Consider the following 26,265-nt stretch of genomic DNA (forward strand, 5'->3'; position numbering starts at 1 on the left):
GAGAACTTGGGTGCCATTGGTATTATATGTGGCCGCCCTAGTAATGAGACCATGACCCGAAACAAGAGAGAGACTAATGCACAGAGCCCAAACTCTTTTACTGATAAAATGTTGTTGCTTCAGTTTAAATACTCTTGCGCCCAGAAATCAGGATATGAGAAGTGCTGGGTATGTAGTAAATTGCACCCCAGCACGGCTTAAATCCCCCTAATGGTTGTTCCCTTGAATATAACCCCATTTCTGAATGGTACCCCTCCTGTGACCATAACCAATGACATGAGGTGCACCAAGATGGCACCACCTCAGACGAGGTCTAGTGAGGAAACGCGTAAGGCGGGGCTACGCACACACGTAATTTCCGGTCTAGCGAAGTTCCGGTCTGTGGAACGCATGCCGACCTAAAGCGCTTGTTGATTTTAAACTGCATTGGGTTGGACATTACCACCCATTGGCTTTTTTAAAAAGAATTTTTTTTAATAAAATACTTTTCGGATTTACACTATGGGAGCCAATCTCTTTTCTGTATGAGGACACAATATCGGGGTTAAGGAGAGTGCCAAACTCTGACCCAGGGTTAACAGTGAGTTCCAACGGTTCCTTGAGAATCTGGAGTCTTTGGAGTTCCTTGGTAGGGATGGGCCGAACGGACCCCTGTTCGGTTCGGACCAGAACTTCCGAAAACCGAGAACATTCGGACCCGAACAACGAACCCCATTAAAGTCAATGGGACCCGAACGTCAAATATCAAAAGTGCCCATTTTGAAGGCTTAAATGCAAGTAATTAGGCATACAATGGTTATAGGGGTTCGGGTCCTGCCCTGGGGGACAGGATCAATAAAAAAAAGTTTGTGAAAAAAGTCATTTTTTAAATGAACAGTGATTTTTTGATATTTAAAGTGAAAGCCTAAAAATGAAAAATTCCTTCCAATATAGTGCCAGGGGGTCCCCTTAGTCTAACTGTAAAGTGGCAGATCTGTACCATGTCTAGAATCTGCTGCAGCAATAATTGAATTTATAAAGCCAAAAAAATGACATTTTTCCTGCAAGCTGCCTTTATTTTGCTCAGCAACAGCTGGGGAGCCAGTGTGTATGATGAGGCCACAATGTAGTGCACTGGGAACAAGATTAGAGATTTTTTTGGATACATTCTGGTGTCACTTTGACTTTGGATAGAAGTAACGGGTGCGTTAAAATTGGTCTTTGGGTGTCGGTGGAGCCTTCCCACTGTCTTTGGCTATCGTTGGTAAGCCAGTCCACCACCTCCTCTGCATGCTGTGGCTGGATAGCACGGGCAAACTCACTAAACAGAGGAAATGATGCCCTGCCTGAGGACTGACCACCACGTCCACCTTTGCCTGTGGACACATTTGTTGCTGGCCCCCTTACAGTGCCAAGGGAACGTCTGCCTTTCCTTGTTGTTCTCCCAGAAATGATTGGGAGGGAGGGGGCGGTGCTTATAAGCAAATGTAAAGGAGAAGTTGAAATCTGTACGTAGATGCACTTTAATCAATGTAAAAGAGGTGTTTGGTGCCCTTTAATTTGAGTACTCACACTACACAGACACACTCCACGGATACAATACAATATACTGCAATATAATGCGCCAAACGTACAGTGATGCACAGAACTATATGGCATTAAACTGGCAGTAACGCACACACAAGTAAATAGCGTTAAACTGGCAGTAACGCACAAAACTATATGGCGTTAAACTTGTAGTAACGCACACAGACCTATATGGCATTAAACTGGCAGTAACGCACGCAAAACTATACGGCGTTAAACTTGTAGTAACGCACACAGAACTATATGGAGTTAAACTGGCAGTAACGCACACAATACTATATGCCGTTAAACTGGCAGTAAAGCAATCAAATAGATGGCATTCAACCGTCACTACAGTGAAGCTATCTGAACTGTCCTTACTCTAGCTATATACTAATGTCAAGATTACTGACACGGTCTCACTACACTACACTGAGACTATCTGAGCTGTCCCTACTCTAGCTGCACACTATGAAAAGCTGAATGATCGTCCTCCTCACTACACTCACACTATCCCTAGACTGACACTAAACTAATATTCTACACTGACAATTGAAGCAAAATAGCACGGTATAGCACACTAATAGCACTGAACAGAGCCCTGTTCTATCTCTCTCCACACCAAAATCACACTGAAAATGGCTGCCATTGAAAGAATACTTTTATACTGTGGGGCGGGAATGAGCCATGATTGGATAAAGTCATGATGAGTGTCCAATCATGACTCTAACAGTGCTCTGTGCCCTGATTGGCTGAAGCTTTCATTGCTTCAGCCAATCAGGGCTTGCAATGCACTGTTCAATGCCACAATGCATTGTGGTCAGTTCGGGGGGCCGAACAAACAGTCGAACGACCCGTTTGTTCGGCTACTCGCCGAACGTCCGAACAACAAAAGTTGGGCCCGAACGTATGCTCGGGCCAAACCGTTCGCCCATCCCTATTCCTTGGATGTGCTGGAGAAGGGGGTGATCGACCCGGAAGCCACCATATACTCACCACATGCGGTTTGCCCCTGCAGGGTTGCTAGGATATGGTGAGTAGGAATTCAAAAGGGGAGCACAACAGTCACTCATCACCTTGCACAAGTATTGGAAATGAATTCAAGCACAAGTCACTTTGAACACTGCACAAGTCACTTGAATATTGCGTGATCAACGTTTACATAGGATTGGACTGCCTTTTAACATACTAATATATACATATTGTGTTTTTGCACTGGGTTTAGTCAAAACTTTTTAAAGTATACATTCATCATTTCAAGTGTGGTCACAAACACTTTTTATATGTTGGTTTCTCAATTGTTTACACTTATAAGTCTTAGAGGAGACTCTAGGAAAATGTACTCTTATATTAAGGAGTGGTTTATGTATATTGTGGGATTTTGATGAATGCATAGTGTTTCACATTTAAGGTTTATCACTTAGTAGGTGGAATATTTGAGCCATCAAATTTTCCAACACACAATAAGGCAACTTATTTTAGTGCATTCACACCTGAGAAGGTTGAGCCACTAAAATCAACTTTCATTTTATAGGCAGCGCCACTCACCCCTAACTCACACTTTTAACCTCCCTGGCGGTATGATTATTTCGGATTTTAGGTGCTGAAAGCGGTACAATTATTTTGCATGGAAATTTGGCGTGTTATATTGTAGGTCTGTAAATCTTAACAATAACACACTTAAATCTGTCCAAACCAGAGTCCAGTAGATATCCCGGGTATGATAAAGTTTGAAACACAAAAACATAAATTATAATATAATAAATAAAAATAAATAATTAAAAAAATTTTAAAAAAATAGTAATAAAATAAATTTCCCCACAATTCACTATCGCTCAATTCTGCAAGTGTTCTAATTTACTATCGCTGTTTTCTAGCTGATCTAAAGCCACTTTTGACGTAAAGGGACACTTTTTGGTTGCTATGGACAATCTCCAGTTTCCAGGCAGAAAGAACAGTGTATATCACATAAAACTGCATGCAGGGCATAGGACAAAGCACTGGGGACAAAAGGGATGTGAAATCATTTCATACAGTACTGTAATCTGTAAGATTACAGTACTGTATGTGTTATGATTTTTACTTTTTTTTTAATTTGCCGCCAGGCTCCGCCCCCGTGCGTCGCGCCGCTCGCAGGGAACGGAGCCTGGCACGGAGAGGCTTCGGAGGAGGACGGAGCCCTCGGACACTGCGGGTGACATCGCAGGATCCCGGGGACAAGGTAAGTAACGCCGCCCCAGGATCCTGCAATGCGATCCCGAGTGTGGCTCGGGGTTACCGCTAATGGTACTGAATTTTAACCCCGAGCCACACTCGGGAAAACCGCCAGGGAGGCTAAATATTGCTAGCAGAGCTCCTTGTTCGGGGCCCTAAGGGGAGGCTACAGCCTAGCTTATACCCAAGCATGGATCGATTAAAATATATATAAGGTTTGGATAAAACCCTTGAAACTGGAACAATCCCTCCTAAAACGTGAAGCTGCTGCAAAGCAGCGTGAAGATCCTCCAATCTCAGTGGAGTAGCAGATTTGTGGGCATGAATCAAGGAGGAGACGAGGGCTAATTCCAGCCTGTACCTCCGGGTCATCAAACCCCAGACCCAAAAACAGAACATGAAAAAAAAAAAAAGTGTGGCACCAGACTTGGCTGGCTTAGATGTCCAGGACTTGCAACAAACTTGAGCAGAGGACTTGGCCTTAGAAGTGGTAGGGAAAAAAGATAACTTCTGAAATCCAGGAACACATTTTGCCATGGGTACCTTCACTTTCTTTTTAGTAGGTGCTCTTGCTGCACAGGACTTTGTTAACAAAGTTGTCAAAAGACTTTCTAAAAACTCGTTTCCCCGTAGAATATAATTATTTTCAGATGTTTCTTACAAACTGCCCCCACAGACCAGCTTCACAGCCACAAGATCCTGCACACATCTGCAGTGCCATAACAGCCAGGCCAGGACCTTGGCGCAGGGAGTCCACCAAATAGTCTACACGATAGTGTAGACATCCAGTCCTACAAAAAACCACTGACACTCTTGGACACACCCTCTGAGCTACAGGAGGTGTCAGTCATGGCAACTGTGTCCTACGTGATGCATGCAACTAACAGCTCCAGATTTATCTGGAGGAGGAAGGTAATTCACATGAAATCCTAGGAAGAGTAGCTATCAGTATACTGCAAGTTGTTCTGTGGCTCTTAATGTGTAAACGCAGTGTTACTCAGTGGGTAGAACATAATTCTTGTGTTCCTTATTATAGTAGGTGATATTTTCTGTTTTATCTATTCATACACAAGCATAAAGAAATATGGAAAGGGAGTGCAGACGATTGTGCATGCAGTGTAAACTGGACTGCAAAACACAAATCGAAAGCAGCACAATACATAGTATCAATTTTTAAAAACACAAAACAATACATAAAACAGAATGCAATAATTTGCAAATCTTATAAACCCATATTTTATACACAATAGAAAACAAAATGTTTAAACTGAGATTTGCCATTTTAAGAATAAATATGGTAACTTTTAAATGGATGGCAGCAACACCTCTCAAAAAAGTTGACAGCTAGCAAAGCAAGTGATACTAACAAGGAAGAGCTGGAAGAACATTTTGCTACTAATCAGGTTAATTGGCAACAGGTCAGTAACCTGACTCGTTATAAAAAGGGCATCTTAGAGAGTCAGAGTGGCCCAGAAGTAAAGATGGGCAGAGGTTCACTAATCTATGAAAAGCTGCATCTAAAAATTGTCAATTTCAGAATAAATGTTCAATAATAAAAAGCATAGATATCATCAAAAGATTGAGAAACTGGAGAAATATCTGTGCACAAGGGACAAGCTCAAAACACAATATTAGATGCCCGTGATCTTCGGCCCCTCAGACACTGCATTAAAAAAAAAAAAAAAAAAAAAAAAAAAACAGGCATGATTCTGTGATGAAAAAAGTACAATTAGTGCTTTGTGCAAAAAAAATCCTTTGTGTAAAACATAAGTTCTTTAGAATGTGATAAGTCTTTCAATGTCTGTGTTATCAATAAAGTGCCATGCCGTGCTCCCCTTTTATGTGCCCTCACTCACCAGCTCATAATGGGTTAAACACCCTTTATTGGTTACCCTCCGAGCCGTAGCTGTATCTTTTCTCTTAGTATTCCAGCAGGTAGGTTAAAGCTCCTCATATGGGTATAGGAAAATAGAACCAGAAGAATTCTAAAGAAGTTATGGTTTACACAAATTATTTTTTTTTTTTTTGCACAAAGCACTGATTTCACTTTTTTCATCACAGAACCATGCCTGTTTTTTTAATGCACTGATTAAAAAAAAGTGCAATCAGTGCTATGTGCAAAAAAATCCTGTGTGTAAACTAGGTAGGGATCGACCGATTATCGGTAAGGCCGATTGCGGGCCCATATCAACATTTTTCGAAATATTGTTATCGGTCGAATACGAGAGTGATATTGCCAATAATGGTCTCCGCGCGCCGCGGCAATGCACACGTCATAACACCTTTGCGCACTAGGCCTAAGCCTCCCTCTCCTCGACACCAAGGCGGACACGCCAGCCGGCCATTCAGCAGCCACCCACAGTAAGGTGCCAGGCCACTGAGGCCAGCCAGCTAGCAGGCAGCCACCCACCCACAGCAGGCCACAACAGGGTGCCAGCCAGCAGCCACCCACCGCAGGGCACCAGCTAGCCAGCACTCACCCAGCCACAGCAAGGTGCCAGCCAGCATCCACCCATGCACAGCAAGGTGCCAGCCAGCCACAGCAGGGTGCCAGCCAGCAAGCCCACTCACATCAGGGTGCCAGCCAGCAAACCCACCCACATCAGGGTGCCAGCCAGCAAGTCCACCTACAGCAGGGTTCCAGCCAGCCAGCCACCCACCCACATCACGGGGCCAGCCAGCAAGCCCACCCACAGCAGGGTGCCACTGCCCGGTCAGCAAGCCCACCCACAGAAGGGTGCCTTCCATTTTTAACCTTACTCTTTCAAATTCCAATGCAGATGGATTCAGTGAGAAAAAGTAAAAATGTGGTCTTACACTATTTCTCGTCTCAACCATCTCCAGGAAAAGTAGCAGTATGCAATACATGCACAAACAATGTGAGCATGGGATCAACTGCAAAAAACAAAAATATGTCAAATCTTTGAGCTCATCTAAGAGTTCATCATGTTGAATTATATAATGAAGCACAGAGAAAACAAACTGAATCACAAACTGAAATACCACAATCCCAACAACAATAAAAGATAGTTTTTTTTTTTTTTTTTTTTGAAACCTAAGGCCCCTTTCACACTGGGGCGGTGGGGGCGTCGGCGGTACAACAGCGCTATTTTTAGCGCTGCTGTACCGTCGTTCTTGCAGCTGTATTCGGCCGCTAGCGGTGCGGTTTTAACCCCCGCTGGCGGCCGAAAAAGGGTTAAAATCACTCGTACAGCGCGGCTATAGCCGCGGTATTGCCGCGCTGTCCCATTGATTTCAATGGGCAGGAGCGGTTTAGGAGCGGTGAATACACCGTTCCTTCACCGCTCCAAAGAAGCGGTTTGCAGGACTTTTTTCACTGTCCTGCCAGCGCACCGCTTCAGTGTGAAAGCCCTCGGGCTTTCACACTGAACAAACAGCGGAGGCTGTTTAGGGGCGGTTTGCAGGTGGTATTTTTAGTGCAATACCGCCTGCAAACCGCCCCAGTGTGAAAGGGGTCTTAGGCTAAATTGGGATGGAAGATCTGTACAGCTGGACAAAGCAATCACAGAGATGATGGTTACGGATAACCAGCCATTTACAATGGTGTCTGACTCTGGATTTCAGCGGTTAATGTCCATAGCTGAGTCAAGGTACCTACTGAAGAAGGAGAAAAGAATTATTGAACCAAAATGCTGGGAAAGATTCACCAAAAGAGAGTTGAGAAAGAAAAGGCTATGCTGCAACCAGAAAATGCTGCCAACTCACTCTCATTCACGACTGACTGCTCGTCAGGACCAACAGAGTCACTAATGAGTCTTACAAGCCACTTCATTGACAGCGGATGGACAAAAAGGCAATTGGTGTTGAATACAAAGGTGATGCAAGGATCCCACACTGTGGAGTACATTAGAGAAATGTTTCTAGGCATGCTTCAAGATTGGGGAATAAACAAAGACCGAGTGATGCTTGTGCTTCGTGACAGCGGCGCAAACATGGTGAAAGGAATGGGGCTTGTTGAAGTGTCAGACCTTAGATGCATGGCACACACCCTGCAACTTGTGGTAAACAATGGTCTGTCAAGCCAGAGACCTCTGATAGATATAATCGGCATGCTGAAGAGGTGGGCAGGCCATTTCCACCATTCAGTCCTTGCCAAGCAGCGACTGAGGTGCATTCAGGCAGACTTTGGCCTACCCAAAAACAGCCTAAATCAGGCTGTTCCAACACGGAATTCAAGACTTCACATGCTGCAAATGCTTGAACAGAAGCGAGCTCTGAGCATCTATTCAGGCAAACATGGAGGATATAGTTGTCCTACTGCGGATGAGTGGGACATTGTAGCCAATGTGATTGAGACCCTCCTCCCCATAGAGGAAATGACACTAGAGGTAAGTCAATACAACTCATCTGTGTCATCTCATGTGTGAGAGTGCTGAAGATGTTTCTTCAAGAGAATGAAGGACCACGTGGCATTAAAACATTCAGGCAGGTCATGAGGGACAGCCTCACCAAACGCTTTGAGAAGCATGAAGAGAATAAAAATGTTTTGCTGACATGTCTTTTGGATCCTCAATACAAGAATCAAGTTTCCTCTTCTGATGATGTATTGGCCAAGGCAAACGAATGGCTGGCAAAAGATCAACACAAGCTGCTGAAGGTTCCTGCAGAAAGGTCAAGTTTGGAAGAGCCGGTTGCTAATCTGGAAAAGCAGAATGCTGCAAAAACAAATATCAAAAAAGACGAGCAGAAGAGAATCTTCATCGTGGTGGAATTGATGCCATGTTCAGCGTGTTATTGGGGCCACATGCGGAGGATTCTTCTGAATGTGCAGCAATCAGCCTGGATGATGAACTCCATCTGTAATTGAAGGAACCAGTAATTGACAGAATTGGTGATCCTCTTCAGTGGTGGAAAGAAAATGAGTCTTGCTATAAAAGACTTGCCTCATGCTGGAAGATACCTCTCCGCTCCTCCTTCATCTGTACCAAGTGAGCATGTTTTCAATGAAGTGGCAGCAATTTATGAAAAAAACAAAACCAGTTTAACAGGTGAACATGCAGAAATGTTATGCTTTTTGCACTAGAATATTGTTCTACTTAACTGGGAGTATTGAAGAAAGTGTAGTATCAGTGTGCCCTGTCCACTCTCTAGCTTTTTGCACTGCAGTAGTGATTTAAATGTAATCAGTGCAGTGCAATGCACTAACAGTTATACTTTTTCTATGTTTTGTGAAGCCATTTAGGAAGTTGTTTTCCAAGCACTTTATTTTTTTCCAAGTTGTTTACTTTTAGACCTTGTTCATCACACCATAGTGCACTGCAGACAGAGATGTCAGTTTTGAAATCTGTGTGTGCTTTTCTCCCATCACTTTTCATGTGAAGAACGAGCATAAACATGTTCAGTTTATAACAGATTTGTGCATAAAATTGGTGTTATTTTTTAGACGTTTAAATGTACAAAATATCAGCAGGAGATGTGGCAGAAATATCGGTATTGTTTCAGAACAGAAAAAATGATATCGGTCGATCCCTAGTGTAAACCATAAGTTCTTTAGAATTCTTCTGGTTTTATTTTACTATACCCATATAAGGGAGCTTTAACCTACCTGCTGGAATACGAAGAGAAAAGATACAGCTACGGCTCGGAGGATAACAAATCCTTTTCAATACAGGCGGTAAAACCCATTATAAGGGCACATAAGAGGGGAGCAAGTCATGGCACTTTATTGATAACAGACATTTGGAGACTTATCAATCACATTCTAAAGAACTTATTGTTTACACAAAGGATTTTTTTACACAAAGCACTGACTGCACTTTTGTTATGGAAATTTATATGAACTTTGCATGCAGAATATGATTTAAATATTAGGTGATAAAGTTATAGAGTTGTGTATATAAAGTCATATATAACTTATTGTTGAGAAAGCGCTGTCTTATAAGTTTAACCTCTTGCTTACTGGGCACTTAAACCCCCTCCTGCACCGACCAATTTTCAGCTTTCAGCGCTGTCACACTTTGAATGACAATTGCACAGTCGTGCTACACTGTACTCAAATGAAATTTTTATCATTTTTTTTTTCACACAAATGGAGTCTTTTGGTGGTATTTAATCACCATTTGGGTTTTTATTTTTTGCTAAAACAAAAAAAAAAATTTTTGAAAAAATGAACATGTTTCATAGTTTGCTATAAAATTTTTCAAACGGGTCATTTTTCTCTTTCATCGATATTCACTGATGTGGCTGCACTGATGGGCATAGATAAGGTGACAATGATGGGCACTGATAAGATGGTATTGATAGGCGGCACTGTGGGTACTGGTAGGAACCTTCACAATCATGGCCGATGTCCTTCTCGCAGCCGCCGGTGATCGGCTTTTTTCCTCCTCGCGCTATCAGCACAAGGAGGAAAAATAGCTGATTACCAACTCTGTTTAAATCACTTGATCAGCTGTCATTGACTGACAGCTGATCATGTGGTAAGGGGTCGGGATCGACCCCTTACTACGATCTGTTATCAGGCGAGTCTCAGACTCGCTGATCACAGGGCACGCAGGCCGCTCAAGCATGGGAGGACGTCCAGGGACACCCTCCCGGCAAATTAAGTCCACGCTGTAGCCGTCTTTCGGCTATAGCGTGGACGGCAAGTGGTTAATCACCATTATCACAATACACATTGCAGCACAGGGATTACTAAATTTAAACATGACATCACTGCATGGGTTCAGGAATACTTCCAAAAAAAAAAAAAAAAAGCACTGCCTGAACACAGTTCGCTGGGCCATCCAAAAATGCTCTACCATGCAAAGAAGCAGCCACATCTGAAAATCATCCACAAATGCTGCTGTCTTCTCTGGGCCAAAGCTCATTTAAAATGTTCAGTTGCAAAGTAGAAAACTGTTCTGTGGTCAGACAAATCTGACATTCTTTTTGGCAACTATGGATGCCGCAACCTCTAGACTAAAGAGAAGAGGGACCTTTTAACTCATCAGTGCTCAGTTCAAAAGCCTACATCTCTGATGGTATGGGGGTGTATTAGTGCATATTGAACAAGCAGCTTGAACATCTGGAAAGGAAAAATCAATGCTGAAAGATACATTCAGGTTTAGAACAGCATGTGCTCCCATCTTTTTCATGGAAAGCTTTTCATATTTCAGCAGGACAATGATAAACTGCAAACTCCATCTATGACAACAGCATAGCTTTGTAGTAGAATAGTCCGGGTGCTTAACTGGCCTGCCTGCAGTCCAGACCTTCCACCAATTGAAAATATTTGGCGCATCATGAAAAGAAAAATACAGCAAAGTCCCTTGAATGTTAAAGTGATTGTAAAGGATCTTTTTAATTTTTTTAAAATAACAAACGTATCATACTTACCTTCACTGTGCAGCTCGTTTTGCACAGAGTGGCCCCGAACAGCCTGTTCTGGGGTCCCCCGGCGGCTATCGCGGCTCCTCCCCGCATCAATTAACTCCCTTGGGAGCTTCTCCTAGGGGGTTACCTTTCGGGCGCGCTCCAGAGTCCAGCATTTGCGTCCACAGACACGAATGCCAGATTTGGCCCCGTGTCATTGGATTCGAATGACAGCAGCGGGAGTCAATGGCTGTGCTGCTATCAATCTATCCAACCAAGAGCTGGGACCCCATGGAGAGAGGGACAGCACATCCTCGCCGAGGAGATGAAGGGGCTCAGGTAAGTAAAACGGGGGGCGGTTGAAGGTGAAAAAACACGAGCAGTTAGAATCCTATATTAGGCAAAAATGGGACAACATTCCTCTCCCAAAACTCCAGCAACTGGTCGCCACAGTTCCGAGATGTTTACAGAGTGTTAAAAGAAGAGGGGATGCTAAACCTTGGTAAACATGGCCCTGTCCCAACTTTGAGAGGTGTTGTTGCCATCAATTTCAAAATTAACTTATTTTTTTCTTAAAATACATTTTCTAAGTTTAAACATTTTATATGTTTTTTATTTTCTATTTTATTTCTATTCCAAATCATTGCATTTTATTTTTAGGAAGGTTTTATACAGCGACCCAACTTGTTTGGAATTGTTAAGTGGGTGTTATGCCGCGTACACACAGTCGGACTTTTCGTCTACAAAAGTCCGACAGCCTGTCCGACAGACTTTCGACGGACTTTTGGTGGACTTGCAGCAGACTTTTACGAACGGACTTGCCTACATACGATCACGTAGCCAATAGCCGCCCTAGCGTGGGTTTTTGTCCGTCGGACTAGCACACAGACGAGCGGATTTCTGGGTCCGGCGTAGTTACGACGTAAAGATTTGAAGCATGTTTCAAATCTAAAGTCCATCAGATTTGAGGCTGGAAAAGTCCGCTGAAAGTCCGGGGAAGCCCACACATGATCGGATTGTCAGCCAGCTTTAGTCCGTCGGACTTTTGTTAGACGAAAAGTCCGACCGTGTGTACGTGGCATTACTGTAGTGATGTGCTGGATAGTCAAGTGACCTTGCTCTCCATTTTGCAAATCAAATGGTGAAATCTCACTTAAAATAGGTTTTACTTTTTAGGAGGACTTCAGTTGCAAGAGGAAAAAAAAAAAAAAAAATTAAGAATCGTGAGAAAGTTTTAGAGCCCTTGCACACTGGGGCGGGGGGCGGCGTTTTACCGTCGGTATGCGGCTGCTAGCGGGGGGGGTTTTACCCCCCCGCTAGCGGCCGAGAAAGGGTTAAATACCACCCAAAGCGTCTCTGCAGAGGCGCTTTGCCGGCGGTATAGCCGCGCCGTCCCATTGATTTCAATGGGCAGGAGCGGTATACACACCGCTCCGAAGATGCTGCTGGCAGGACTTTTTTTACCGTCCTGCCAGCGCATCGCTCCAGTGTGCAAGCCCTCAGGGCTTGCACACTGGAATGAAAGCAGCGGCACTTTCGGGGCAGTTTGCAGGCGCTATTAGCGCAATAGCGCCTGCAAACCGCCCCAGTGTGCAAGGGCTCTTATGGATTTCAGCAGAAGTGATGCCTATTCAAGGCAGAATAATAAAGGCTTTTACTCAATAGCAATTATTTTAATACAACAAATGAATATAATGGCTAGAAAAAGTGAACCTTTATATTCAGCAATCTCCTTTAGACCCCTTTCACACTCACAGCGCGGCCACTTTAGCGGTAAAGCGCCGCTAGTTTTAGCTGCGCTTTACCGTCCACTAGCGGGGCATTTTTAACCCCCGCTAGCGGCTAAAGGCAGTGGTGCCCATTCATTTTGATGGGCAGGGGTGGTGGAGGAGCAGTGTATACACCGCTCCTCCACCGCCCCAAAGATGCTGCTTGCAGGACTTTTGCTAACGTCCTGCAAGCGCACCGCTCCAGTGTGAAAGCACTCGGGCTCTCACACTGGGGCTGCAGGGGAGGCATTTTTCAAGCACTTTACAGGTCCTATTTTTAGCCCTTTAGCACCTGAAAACCACCTCCAGTGTGAAAAGGGTCCAACTAACAATCTCAACCACTTTCTGAATCTGTAATCGAAGTAGAAGGGCCTCAGTAAGAGGTGACCAAGAACCGAATGGTCACTCTGAGCACCAGAGATCCAGTGTAGAGATGGGACCAGGTTCCAGAATGACAACCATCACTGCAGCCCTCCCCTGATCTGGGCTTTAGGTCAGAGTATAAACAGAAAAGTCAGTGCTACTACCCATATGACACATAGATAGTAGAGCTCCCAGGTGCTCAATCCACAGTCTGGCTGGCTTAGTATAGTAATGTGGGAAAAATGATCTGCACTCCGGTTGTTGCTCTTAAAATTGATTCATTTTATTGAAAAGCCACAGTGGACAAATGCAGATAAAGTCAGTTGATGTGTTTCAGCCTATAAGGCCTTATGTCAGAGTGGCTAGGCAGAAGCCACTCAAAACACAAGAAAGCCCTATTAGAGTTTACAAAGAAGCACCCAAAGGACTCTCAGACTGTGAGGAACAAGATTCTCTGGTCAAGATTTAACTGTTTGGCCTCAATTCTAAAGCGTTGTGTCTAGAGAAAACCACCGCTCATCACCTGCCCAATACCATCCCAACAGCGAAGCATTGTGGTGGCAGCATCATGCTGTGGGGGTGTTTTTGTAGCAGCAGGGATTGAGAGACTGGTCAGGGTTAAGGGAAAGCTGAATGGAGCAATGTACAGAGACCTCCTCAATGAAAACCTGTTCCACAGCGCTCAGGACCTCAGACTGGGCTGAAGGTTCACCTTCCAACATGACAACGCCAAGCCACTGGAGACCGGACTAGATTGACTGCAGAAAAGGCATGTATAGCAATTTTTGCTTTACAGGGTTAGATTAGTCTTCGAATGTAGCTGCCAGTAGAGTTAGAGTTAGTTTTTGGCTGAACTTCCACTTTAGGAACATGTGACATTTCAGTTTTTTATTTTCATTAAATTCACAGACACGTCTAAAATTCTGTTTTCACTTTGTCATTATGGGGTACTGAGTTTAGACCAATGAGGAAAAAAAAAATGAACTTCAAAAACTGTTGTATGGGCTGTAACTAAACAAAACTGAAAAAGTGAAGGGGGTCTGAATACTTTATGAATGTACTATATACAGAAAATACATCAACTTTTAGTTAAAGCGAAACTATACTTACCTGTTCTCTAGCACAGCAATGTCCCAGAGCTCCACATCTGTCACTGACAGTCTTGCACAGGGATATGCAATTAGCAGACCTCCAGCTGTTGAAGAACTACAATTCCCATGAGGCATAGCAGGACTCCGACAGCCACAAGCATGACACCCAGAGGCAGAGGCATGATGGGACTTGTAGTTCTGCAACAGCTGGAGGTCCGCTAATTGCATATCCCTGGTCTAGCAGCTTCTGTGCATTGTTTCCCCAGCTGTTTCCATTTGCCAGGGAGAGATGACGTTATCCCGACATTGCCAAAATTCTTACACAAAGCTGTGCATGCGCAGCTCAAAGTAAAGTAACTTTAATGGAGAAAAGACATAGCATGTCTCTTCTGCATTAAAAATCCCGCCCGTTTGCTTTTTTTTTTTTTTTTTTTTTTTTTTTTTTAGTTAAAGTTTCACTTTAAAGAAAGAGCCAACAAGAATATCATGTGTAATCAGTATTTTATTGCCATGCTACAAAATGATGTTGGCACCAATGAAATGAAGAATGTAGTCCATATCAAAAAAATATATATTTTAATGAACATTTGGTAAGCAATATCAGTACCTGATGCACACCAAAATTAAATTAAAAGCAACTATTCAGAATGGAACACAGTTTTCATCTTAAAAAAGTTGTCTGCATAGTATAATTTGCTTGAACCCTTCAGTGCAAACAGCAGAAGCTACTCTGCAAAATGTGGTAGTCCAAGAAAAGACAACCGTCAGCACCCAGTTGGCTCAGCATAACACATGATGTAGAAACAAAGATTGCCAATTCTCTTGCTGAGCGCTTCCTAGCATTCGAAGGGTCACATATCAAGACAGTATCATGGAATGTTAAGTCCAGATATAAACCCAAAATATTTTTTTAAATGTCATGGAACGTTTGGCAATGCACATCTACATATCTTAAAAAAAATCAAAATTGTCTACACTACCTTTATACAAAAGTTACTGTTTATATACTTTTAAGTATGAAAAAAAAATTTGAATTTATAATGCAAATTAGGAACATACAATAATCTTACAATATCATACAATGTGATAAAAAAAAGGGGGAGAATCATTTTTGGCCTTTATACAAAATGTATATATGTCTGCATTATATAAATGCAACCCTGACATACTGTAACTAAAAACACCAAACCTTCACAAATAGAACTAGATTCCTATACACCCAAAGCCTGTTATGAAAATTAAGACACCAACAGCCACTTTGGGAGAATAGTCTGAATAGTGCTTCATGTGCAAAAAAAAAAAAAGAAAAGTAACACGCTTGAGTGACGTCGCATGTTGGAAGGCTGAAGGCCAGCACTTTTTAACACTCTGTTCGTCAAATGTAAATATACAGTCGTACCAATGGCCTCAATGCAAACTGCTGGTGCGACAAATTTGGCAAAATTCTGGACTTATAAAAAGTTAGTATAAAAATACATACTTGTATATAATTTCACACATTCATACTGTAAATGACATCCCAAAAAATAAAGTTATCTTTAGCTTTAAATGGCAACAGTCTAGATGCAAAAACATAGGCAAATGTCTAGTAAGTTTATAAACTCAAAATTGGCATGTCACTGCAACCTAACTTAATTAAATAGGTAAAAAAAAAGGCAATACAGCTATGCAACTATACAGTACATACTACTACTGTAGAGTGAACCTTATTTAGGAGTACCTGCTCTACATAAATTCCCTTTAGACGAATGCACATGGAAAAAAAAAAAATAAAAATAAAACCCATGAAATAGTGTTAGTGTTTAAGACGTGAATTGTAGATTTTTCCCATTTCTGTTTATACAAGCATTTGTCTTTTGTAAAAAGTACACAAAAAAAAAAAAAGGTGCAAAAAGTGTAACCTGCTCACATGGGTAGGTCAGTACTGTTGTGTCTAGTCTTTCTAGAACCACCATCATCACGTGGCAGTGCTTTCTGCAGGTTGGACATAGCAGCAGTTCTTTCAATGTCTATCACAGCATAAAGCTCTGTGCGTCTGGTAGGAGTTTGCGGAAGAGGAGTGGTAGGGGTCTTCGGTGTCTGGGGGTTGTCAGAGTCACTGCCACCTTCCAAATCAACCTGTATATAATTAAGCTGCCTATGTTCTAAACTTGGGCGTCTTACATCAAAATTAAAAACAGTTGGTGTGCAGTCCCGACGCCTAGAAAACTCAACCTTGTGAGCACTTAGTGGGACAGTTACGTTCTCTGTGTTTACATAGTTATGCATGGGGTCTAGGCTATTATGAAATCCATTTATAGATGGCGTCTTTGGTCCTAAAAGGTCATCTTCTTCCTTACTGGATTTTCGGGCTTCCCAAACAGGAGGAAGAGATGGTAAATTTTCATAGTTTATTAATGCAGTTCTCCTCTGGGCAGAGTTATTAATATTTTGGACATCAGTGGACAAAGGTGGTGGAATACGGACCCTCCTAAGCCCAGAAGGCGGTAGAGATAGTCCATTAACATTTTCATACACCATTTTACTGCCAGAAGGGGTATCTCGGCGTTCATCACTGTCATAACCAGTGTCCCACTCTGTGCTATTAGGGCAGCTAGTGCTGTTATCCTTTCCGACAGCTTGTTCCTCAAGTTTCTCCAGTTTTTTTTTCTCCATCAATTGTCTTTGAACAGGTGTTGGTCCTAAAACAAACTTCACTCCTTCAGGCTCCAGGATAACCTGGGGGTCTCTCTCTGGAATGGAACTGGGCTCCCCTCGGGCTATACTTCCTTCAGCGGTGGAAAGACGTTGCTCAAGTGGTGTCGGTACACTTTGCCTTTGATCTTCTTGCACCCCAGTCGTATTAACATATGTATGCACCTTGAGAAAACACAAAAAGTAGATTCAATAAAATAGAACAAGAGACTTATCCTATAGGTATATATATTTATGGTGGGTGGAATCGAATTCCTGACTCCCTTGCCAAATACTAGTTTGGCACACCGAAGATTCACTACTAGTTTTGGGAACTGTTCACCATAGTAGTAGTGCAATTAGCCTGTGTCATTTGAGTTTAAGTTTCTATGAGATAAGGTATTAACATTGAACAGTGAGAGTGATAGAACCAGTTCACACAGGGGCGACTTGTCAGGCGACTTAGCCGCATGAAAAGTCGCATTCCGTACAATGGAACCGTTCTAATAGGAACGACTCAAGTCGCTCCGACTTAGAAAAAGGTTCCTGTACTACTTTTGGGGCGACTTCAGGCGACTTGCATTGACTTTTATACAGAAGTCATTTTGCAAGTCGCCGCTGAAGTCGTGTGCAGATCGCCTCTGAGTCGCGCTGCCCGTGTGAACCGGCTCTTAAACTGTTTTTCTCCGACGCCAAGCAGCACCAGAACCACCCCATAAATACTGCCGTAACATGGACAATTCATACCCCTATATGTTCTCCATGGTGTCACACAACATTTAGCAAGAAGCATTTATCGTGAACTGAATTAGAAGATGCACACAAAATACACTGAATATAGCTATACTATGGAGCTACTTACATGGTCTTCAGGAGCAAGCAGTGGGTGTGTAGACTCCTCTCCCACAGAAGGAAGGCGTGTGCTCCCTACTGATGGATGTCTACTAGAGGGATGTGAAGATGCATCACCAATAGATGGGTAACGTGGATATCCATTAGGTATACTTGAACCACTAAAACCAGGAGCTGCAGAAGAACAAACAAAACAGATTATATGAGTACTAAGGCTGTACTTTAACCTGAAAAAGCAATTAAAGGGTTTGTCACCAAATGGCCTTAAAATGTATGAACTGCATTTAAGGTAATCCTATTCTGCAGTGCTGCACATGTGGAAACTGGGTGTCAATGCTAGCTTTGCACTCTTGTAAAGTGGGAAGTGAACCTCATCTGTAGTTTTAAGTAAAATGGCTTTTTGTATTCTGCACTAAAACCAAGCCCCATGCCAGTTCTTTTTATATATTCAGAAAATCTACATTTTATGACTTGACAATATACTGTATGTTGCCTTATTGAGCTACTCCAAGCAACGCATACAGGCATTAGGCAATTCTATCCAGGAAACACAGCAACTGTTTCAAAAGTCAAAAAGTTCACGTACAGCAATAAAAACCAGGAAACAGGGAAGTCAACGCTTCTCTACTTTATTCCACATCATAGCTAAAATTAGTTTTAAATATATTTTACAAGGTGTATCTAAACACCAAAAAAAAAAAAAAAAGTTTGACAGCTTATCAGTCCTTAGACGAGGTAACTGCAATAGTTTTCTATTTTCAGGCTTGTTTTCCGATATTTTCACCTAGAAATCCTGTAAATAACACTTCCTGTCCCTGGGTGTCTACATTTTCTTCAGTGTATCTATGGTGGGACCCATGGAAGTCACACAGGCTGGACTTTAACCAACCACTTGATCTCCGGAAGATTTACCCCCCTTCATGACCAGGCCCTTTTTGTGGTATTTCATTGCGTTACTTTTAGGCTTAATGTACACGGGACATTTTTACAACCTCTCCTGAATGATTTAACTTGACAGATAGCAACCCACGTTTAAAACGTCTGTTTTGCCACATTTACATGCCACATTTGCTTTTAGAAGCGTTTGAAAAAAATATATTTATATTTTTTTTAAAATAGCCAAAAATGAAAAACGCCTGTACACGAAACACGGCTAAGTGCGAGTTACCGCGTTTAGAAATGTCTGGCGCTTGAAATGCCTCTAAACTCAGCATCTGAACTCAAATTTTTTGCTTTCCAAAAAAGGCCTCTAAACTCAACTACCTAAAAACGACATTAAACAAACCTGCAGCAGTGTACACGAGGCCTAACCAACAAATGCGCAATCATGCAACGCTGTGCCCATATGAAATTTATGTTTTTTTCCCACAAATAGAGCTTTCTTCTGTGGTATTTGATCACCTCTAGGTTTTTTAATTTTGTGCGCTATGAATAAAAAAAAATAAATAACAGTTTTTAAAAAAAATAAAAGGTTTTCATAAATTTAGGCCAATATGTATTCTGCACAAGTTATAGCGTCTACAAACTATGGTATATATACTGGAATTTTTTTATACACTAGTAATGGCAGTGGGCAGTTTGACACTTTGTGGGAACCAGTGACACCAATACAGTGATCAGTGCTAAAAATATGCACTGTCACTGTACTAATGACACTGGTTGGGAAGGGGTTAAACATCTAAGGCGGTAAAAGGGTTAAATGTGTGCCTAACCAGTGTTTTTTTGTATTATTTGTGGCGCTTTTACTTAGGAATGTGATTCATTTTATTCCCTGCTTTGCAGGGAAAGAAAATCCATCAAATCCCTGCTGACAGAACAGAGCTCTGTTCTCTCTCCCCTCGCAGATCAGAGGGTGCTGGTGGACATTCATTGGCCAGCACCCACTGATTGCTTGTGCTGTGTCGAATCACAGCCGCCCCCCTACCCGGAAGTGATCACGTACTAGGTACTGCCGCCCTATAACTAAGTTATGTACAGCATCTCACAAAAGTGAGTACACCCCTAATTTTTGGAAATATTTTATCATATCTTTTCATGTGACAACACTGAAGAAATTACACTTTGCTACAATGTAAAGCAGTGAGTGTACAGCTCGTATAACAGTGTAAATTTGCTATCCCCTCAAAAAAATCCTCAACACACAGCCATTAACGTCTAAACCGCTGGCAACTAAGTGAAAATATCCAAATTGGGCCCAATTAGCCATTTTCCCTCCCTGGTGTCATGTGATTCGTTAGTGTTACAGGGTCTCAGGTGTGAATGGGAGCAGGTGTGTTAAATTTGGCGTTATCGCTCTCACTCTCATACTGGTCTCTGGAGGTTCAACATGGCACCTCATGGCAAAGAATCCTGAGGATCTGAAAAAAAAAAGAATTGTTGCTCTACATAAAGATGGCCTAGGCTTTAAGAAGATTGCAAAGACCCTGAAACTGAGCTGCACCAAGACCATACAGCGGTTTACCAAAACAGGTTCTACTCAGAACAGGCCTCGCCATTGTCGACCAAAGAAGTTGAGTGCACGTGCTCAGCATCATATTCAGAGGTTGTCTTTGTGAAATAGACGTATGAGTGCTGCCAGCATTGCTGCAGAAGTTGAAGGGGTGGGGGGTCAGCATGTCAGTGTTCAGACCATGCGCTGCACACTGCATCAAATTGGTCTGCATGGCTGTCGTCCCAGAAGGAAGCCTCTTCTAAAGATGATGCACAAGAAAGCCCGCAAACAGTTTGCTGAAGACAAGCAGACTAAGGACATGGATTACTGGAACCATGTACTGAGATCTGATGAGACCAAGATAAACTCATTTGGTTCAGATGGTGTCAAGTGTGTGTGGCGGCAACCATGCAAGGAGTACAAAGACAAGTGTATCTTGCCTACAGTCAAGCATGGTGGTTGGAGCGTCATGCTCTGGGGCTGCACAAGTGCTGCCGGCACTGGGGAGCTACAGTTCATTGAGGGAATGATGAATGCCAACATGTACCGTGACATACTGAAGCAGAACATGATCCCCTCCCTTCAGTGACTGGGCCAAAGGAGAAGTATTACAACATGATAACGAACCCAAACACACCTCCAAGAAGACCACTGCCTTGTTAAAGGGGTTGTAAAGGTAAAAATTTTTTCACCTTAATGCATTCTATGCATTAAGGTGAAAAAACTTCTGACAGAACCGCCGCCCCCAGCCCCCCCGTTTTACTTACCTGACGCCTCGAAAGTCAGCTTCGCGTTCCCGACATCTGTTCCTCCGCTCACCCTGGCCGCTGATTGGCTGCAGTGGATGGATTGAAAGCAGCGCAGCCATTGGCTCGCGCTGCTGTCAATCACATCCGATGACGCGGCGCGCCGGGGGGCGGGGCCGAGTGATACAGCGAGCGGCTATAGCCGCCGGCTGTATCACGGGAGCGCGCCCGCAAGCACTCACCACCGTGCGAGGGAGCTCGCATTAAGGTGGTGAATGCTTGCGGGGAGGAGCTGAAACAGCCGCCGAGGGACCCCAGAAGACCAGGTTCGGGGCCACTCTGTGCAGAACGAGCTGCACAGTGAAGGTAAGTATAACATGTTTGTTATTTTAAAAAAAAAAAAAAAACACCTTTACAAACGCTTTAAAGAAGCTGAGGGTAAAGGTGATGGACTGGCCAAGCATGTCTCCAGACCTAAACCCTATTGAGCATCCTCAAAACGGAAGGCGGAGGAGCGCAAGTTCTCTAACAAGTGGCAATCTGTGAAGCTCTGGTAAACACCATGCCCAAGAGGGTTAAGGCAGTGCTGGAAAATAATGGTGGCCACACAAAATATTGACACTTTGGGCCCAATTTGAACATTTTCACTTAGAGGTGTACTCCCTTTTGTTGTCAGCGGTAATTGCAGCAAAGTGTAATTTCTTTAGTGTTGTCACATGAAAAGATATAAAATATTTACAAAAATGTGAGGGGTGTACTCACTTTTGTGAGATACTGTAGCTGGCAAGAGGTAAAACATGTCTGCCTTTGTTCATCACCAATACATGGTCGATAGAAAGAATTAGTAGATTACAAAAATAAAATAAACATTTTTTGCGGTCTTTTCTGCTCAGAGGAAATGACAAGATCGATGGGTATATTCTTTGCCACATTGTGTTATAGCATTGTGAGTAACATTGTCACAGCAGCGTGCAAATACATGTTTGGATGTATTTTTGTCACTTTTAAGTTTATGCTTTTTTGTTAATATATCATAGCACATTTTAGTTTATGTATTCATAGCTCATAATGTGGACTCAGAATCTGTAGAGGGGAGTGCTTTACCGTCCATTCACATCACACACTAGCAGCAGACCCCATCACGCTTTGTATATTTAGGGGTTATGCACAAAGTAGCACAAGGGATCAGGCACTTTTTGTATATTCTTTACTTGCTGAAAATGTTCCTAGTCTAAGAGATGAAAACTAATGCAGTCACCACATCCAAGCAACATATTTTACATTTACGTTTTGTGTTTAGATACACTTTCATCTGAGTTCTGTAATCCCATGCAACAGAAGCAGCCAAAGGTCTGCAGAGGGTCAATAGGAGTGTGCTCCCAGGCAGGTTGTGAAAAACTTCTGGCAATTGCGTGTGTGAAGGACAGAAAAGGAGCATGTTCTAGCACCACCATTTCAGGTTCATCAGATTACAAACAAAAATGAGCAGGGTGGTCAGGTATAATTCAGTAATGTCTGGATTTAAGAGAAAAATAAATAAAAACAAAGATCTACTCAGCAAGTAGGCCATGCTCACAGTGAACATCTGAAAGTATAATATTCAGTTTTGACAGGAGTATATTTATGGAGGAAGTCAAGAATTTATTTTCTTTGACCAAAGGAATGCTCTGCAGCCAGCATTCTGGGAATGGGTTGTAGTGTTAGAACCACAATAAACTGGAACTTCTTGTGCGACCATGGCTCAGGGTACTGAGGACTTCTTGGTGTGGGTTAATTGTTACTGCGTGTATTTATGTCAACATTCTCTGTGGGTCCCTCATCAACAGAGGACAAGCTGAAAGAAAACTGGTACCTTAGCATTTTAGTATACGATTAGTGCTTACTTGTGGGGGTACGTGGAGTTCTTGGGACATCAAGCTCTGTCTGAGGACTTCTTTCCACCACTGGTTCTTCTACAACACTTATACTATTATTCTGCATGATTTCTTGCAACATATTAAAAAGCTCTTCTGCACGAGCACATTTAAAGGCAAATATTCCTGGAAACAAAAGAAAAAAAGGAATGAGAACTTCCATCATAAAACTCGGAGATAAAAAGCTAGTTACACACAATCTGGGATAATCACAACACTACTGATCATTCACTGTGACGAGAAGAATACACAACATACCAAGATATCCTGCATAAGGAAAGCAATAACACGAGGTAGAGGTTGTATGCTTGGTACATGAGGATGCAAATACTAGGAGACATTTGGGCCTCTAAAAGGACTAAAGAGAAGTGGCAATTATGTAGCTATGAAGTCATGATATGCAATACACTATTTATTTTATTCCTTGGTGTGGTGAAAAAGAAAACTGCCCCCTCCTTGTAGGCCTCTGGGAGAGATGGGAGAGGGAAAGAAGACAAACAGTACAAAGGAGGCATTGATATTGATGTACCGTGCCTCTTTGGACAGCAGAGGGAGCCCAACTTACCAGTACCAGCAAAGACAACCAGTGAGGTCCCAGCTTTGGATTGCTCTTCCTTTTGCAAGCATTAATTTAAAATTAATAATCTTGTTACAAAAGGATCTTTACTGTACGATTTGATTTGCGATCCTTGAGTGCTTATTCAAAACATGCAACATGTTATTTATGACATCATCTTGGCTAACTGATGCTCACTAGATAAGACAACTGTACATTAAAACTAAAATCCTCTAATTCGCCATCCTACTCCTCTTGAGCTAAAACTACAGTAACCGCCCCCCGTCCTATATAGCAAAGCTGCATCCTGCAGTACTGTGTATTTCTCCTTGACAGAAATCCTCTCCGGTACCAGTAGTGTCTGTGCAATGAGGAAGCAGACTTGTACGATTCATCATGGATGTTAAAATGGTTGTAATGGCTTAAAAGTTTTTTTTATCTTAACGTACTCTCCATGTTAAATTGGTTGTAAAAGCAACTTATTTAAAAAAAAAAAAAAAACCTAACAAACGTGTCTATACTTACCTGCTCTGTGCAATAGAATTGCACAGAGCAGCCGAATCCTCCTCTTCTCAGGTTCCCTGCCGGCGCTCCTGGCTCTTTCTCTCTTGCTGGAGCCCCAAAAGGAAACCGATTCCTATAAAGGGCACCAATGCTCCCGAGCCCCGCTGTCTGTCAATAGATGCAGACCCACCCCCACTGTCATCATTGGAGTTGATTGACAGGAGTGGGAGCCAATGGCTCCTGCTGCTATCAATCTGCCCAATGAGCAGGGGGACAGCAGCTCTCTCGTGCATGGCGCTGGACTGGATCGGGCTCAGGTAAGAAGGCTGGCCCATATTGCAGATGTAGCTACGTATAACATTAAAAATAAGTGTCCATACGTTTTCTTTTACGTTCATTGATGGACACAGCTCTGCCTTATTCTTGACCGTAGAGAAGTCCCAACGCAGTGCCACGGTGAGGGGTGGATAACCAAAGAACATGCAATAGCACCTGAGAATCAAGAAACCTCCAATGGCTGCCTGCAAAATGTCACAGCCGAAACACGCATCCAAAGATGCCCAAGCATCCACTTTATAAAAATTTGGTAAAGATGTGGACAGACAACCAGTTAGCCATCTTGCAATAGTGAGACACAGACCTGATGTCGGAACGTCCAGGAGGCACCAAGTGCCCTGGCAAGTGTGTGGCAACAGGGAAGGGAAGGATCTGCCCCTTAAAAAAGGCACAAGCCTGCACTATGGAGAAATCGTGTCAGAGGAGATCGCCAGGCCTTTTTTAGGCCCACCCATATTCACAAAAAAAAAAAAAAATCCAACCTTCGTTAGGCAGTAGCAGACAGGTACATACAAACCGCCCAAACCACATCAAAGAAGTGCAGGGCAACATCCACAGGTAAGGAAGGATGATGTCCTCAATCAGGTGAAAGTCAGAGACCATCTCCAGAAGGAAGGAGGGATGCAGATGGAGAAATACCTGATCCCTGTAGAAAAACAAAAAGAAAGACTTGCAGGACAAGGTCCTCAGCTCCGACACGTGGTGTGCGGATGTGACAGCAACCAAAAGGTGACCTTCTGAGAGAGCGTAAGGGAAGATCCCAAACATTCTCCAAGGAAGGCTTCTGAAGAACTATAAACAGGTACTGGTCCCACAACGGCAACGGAGATTGCACTAGGAGTAGCTACATGCTGAACACCCTGAAACAAGGTACTACTCAAGGAGTGTGTGTGGCCAAATGGTGTTGAAAGAAAATCGCAAAGACAGAAACCCAGCCCCTTAAGTCGTACTCAAGGCTAGCTTCTAATCAAACGCCCTGTTGGATAAAGGCCAACATTCGAGACACCAAGAAGAAACAGTGGTCAAATCTGCAGCCTCATGCCACGAAATGTAAGCCTTCTAAATACGATGAAAAATCTTCTGAGAGGTGGATTTACACACCTTCAACATGGTGGGAATTACAGACACGGGTGTCTCTTAGAACCTGGCTTCAATAGCCAAGCCAGCGATATTATAGCACAGTGGAAGAGTGGTGCTTGAGACAAAAGATCTTCCCGCTGAAGAGCCACACTACGTCAGTGCATCAGAATCACCAAGGCCAATCTGGAGCCACCAGAATGACCAGGACCTCTTTGTGCTCTATCCCGTGCAGCAGATGTGGAAGACGTTTGAGAGAGGATAAAGCATAATGGCTCCAGATGCTTGGTTAGGGACTTACCGAGGTTCAGAAAAAGAATCATGGCTGCCTTTAAACCTAGAGATGGGAAGGTCCATGACAGGAGGTGGAGTCCACTTCCACAGGAGGGCCTCCTCAAAGGATTAATGTACCGAAAGGCATTTTGAAGCAACAAAAAAAGGATACCATGGGCATTCCTAATCCTTGTAAAACATTTATAAAAATAGGTAGGGTAAGGAAAAAAACCTTAGTTGACTGTACTAGCTGAGTACCAGAAGGACAGCCACCACACTGGTGGCCCCAAATACAGGGATATTCTTGAGCAAAACCTGTACCTGTGTGATTTTGAGGCTAGGACGGAGGTTCACCTTCCAGCAGGACAATGACCCCAAACACACTGCTAAAGCAACACTTGAGTGGTTTAAGGGGAAACATGTAAATGTGTTGGCATGGCCTAGTCAAAGTCCAGACCTCAATCCCATAGAAAATCTGAGGCCAGACTTAAAGATTGCTGTTCACAAGCGCAAACCATCCAACTTGAAGGAGCTGGAGCAGTTTTGCAAGGAGGAATGGGCAAAAATCCCAGTGGTAAGATGTGGCAAGCTCAAAGACTTATCCAAAG

General features: G+C 43.0%; 1 protein-coding gene across 1 annotated transcript in view; it reads right to left on the reverse strand.

Annotated features, from left to right (window-relative positions):
* Nucleotides 1-14,780: 14,780 nt before the first annotated feature.
* Nucleotides 14,781-26,265, reverse strand: part of FRS2 (fibroblast growth factor receptor substrate 2) — a 75,081-nt gene continuing 63,596 nt past the window's right edge. The window contains exons 5-7 of the mRNA XM_073620061.1: nucleotides 22,882-23,037; nucleotides 17,832-17,995; nucleotides 14,781-17,155 (exon numbers count right to left, since the gene is read on the reverse strand). Coding sequence (XP_073476162.1) covers nucleotides 16,202-17,155; nucleotides 17,832-17,995; nucleotides 22,882-23,037 — 1,274 coding nt within the window. The 3' untranslated portion in view covers nucleotides 14,781-16,201. The remainder of the gene's footprint in view (nucleotides 17,156-17,831; nucleotides 17,996-22,881; nucleotides 23,038-26,265) is intronic.

Source organism: Aquarana catesbeiana, linkage group LG03 (genome assembly GCF_042186555.1).
Source record: "Aquarana catesbeiana isolate 2022-GZ linkage group LG03, ASM4218655v1, whole genome shotgun sequence".
In the NCBI taxonomy this organism is placed as follows: Eukaryota; Metazoa; Chordata; class Amphibia; order Anura; family Ranidae; genus Aquarana; species Aquarana catesbeiana.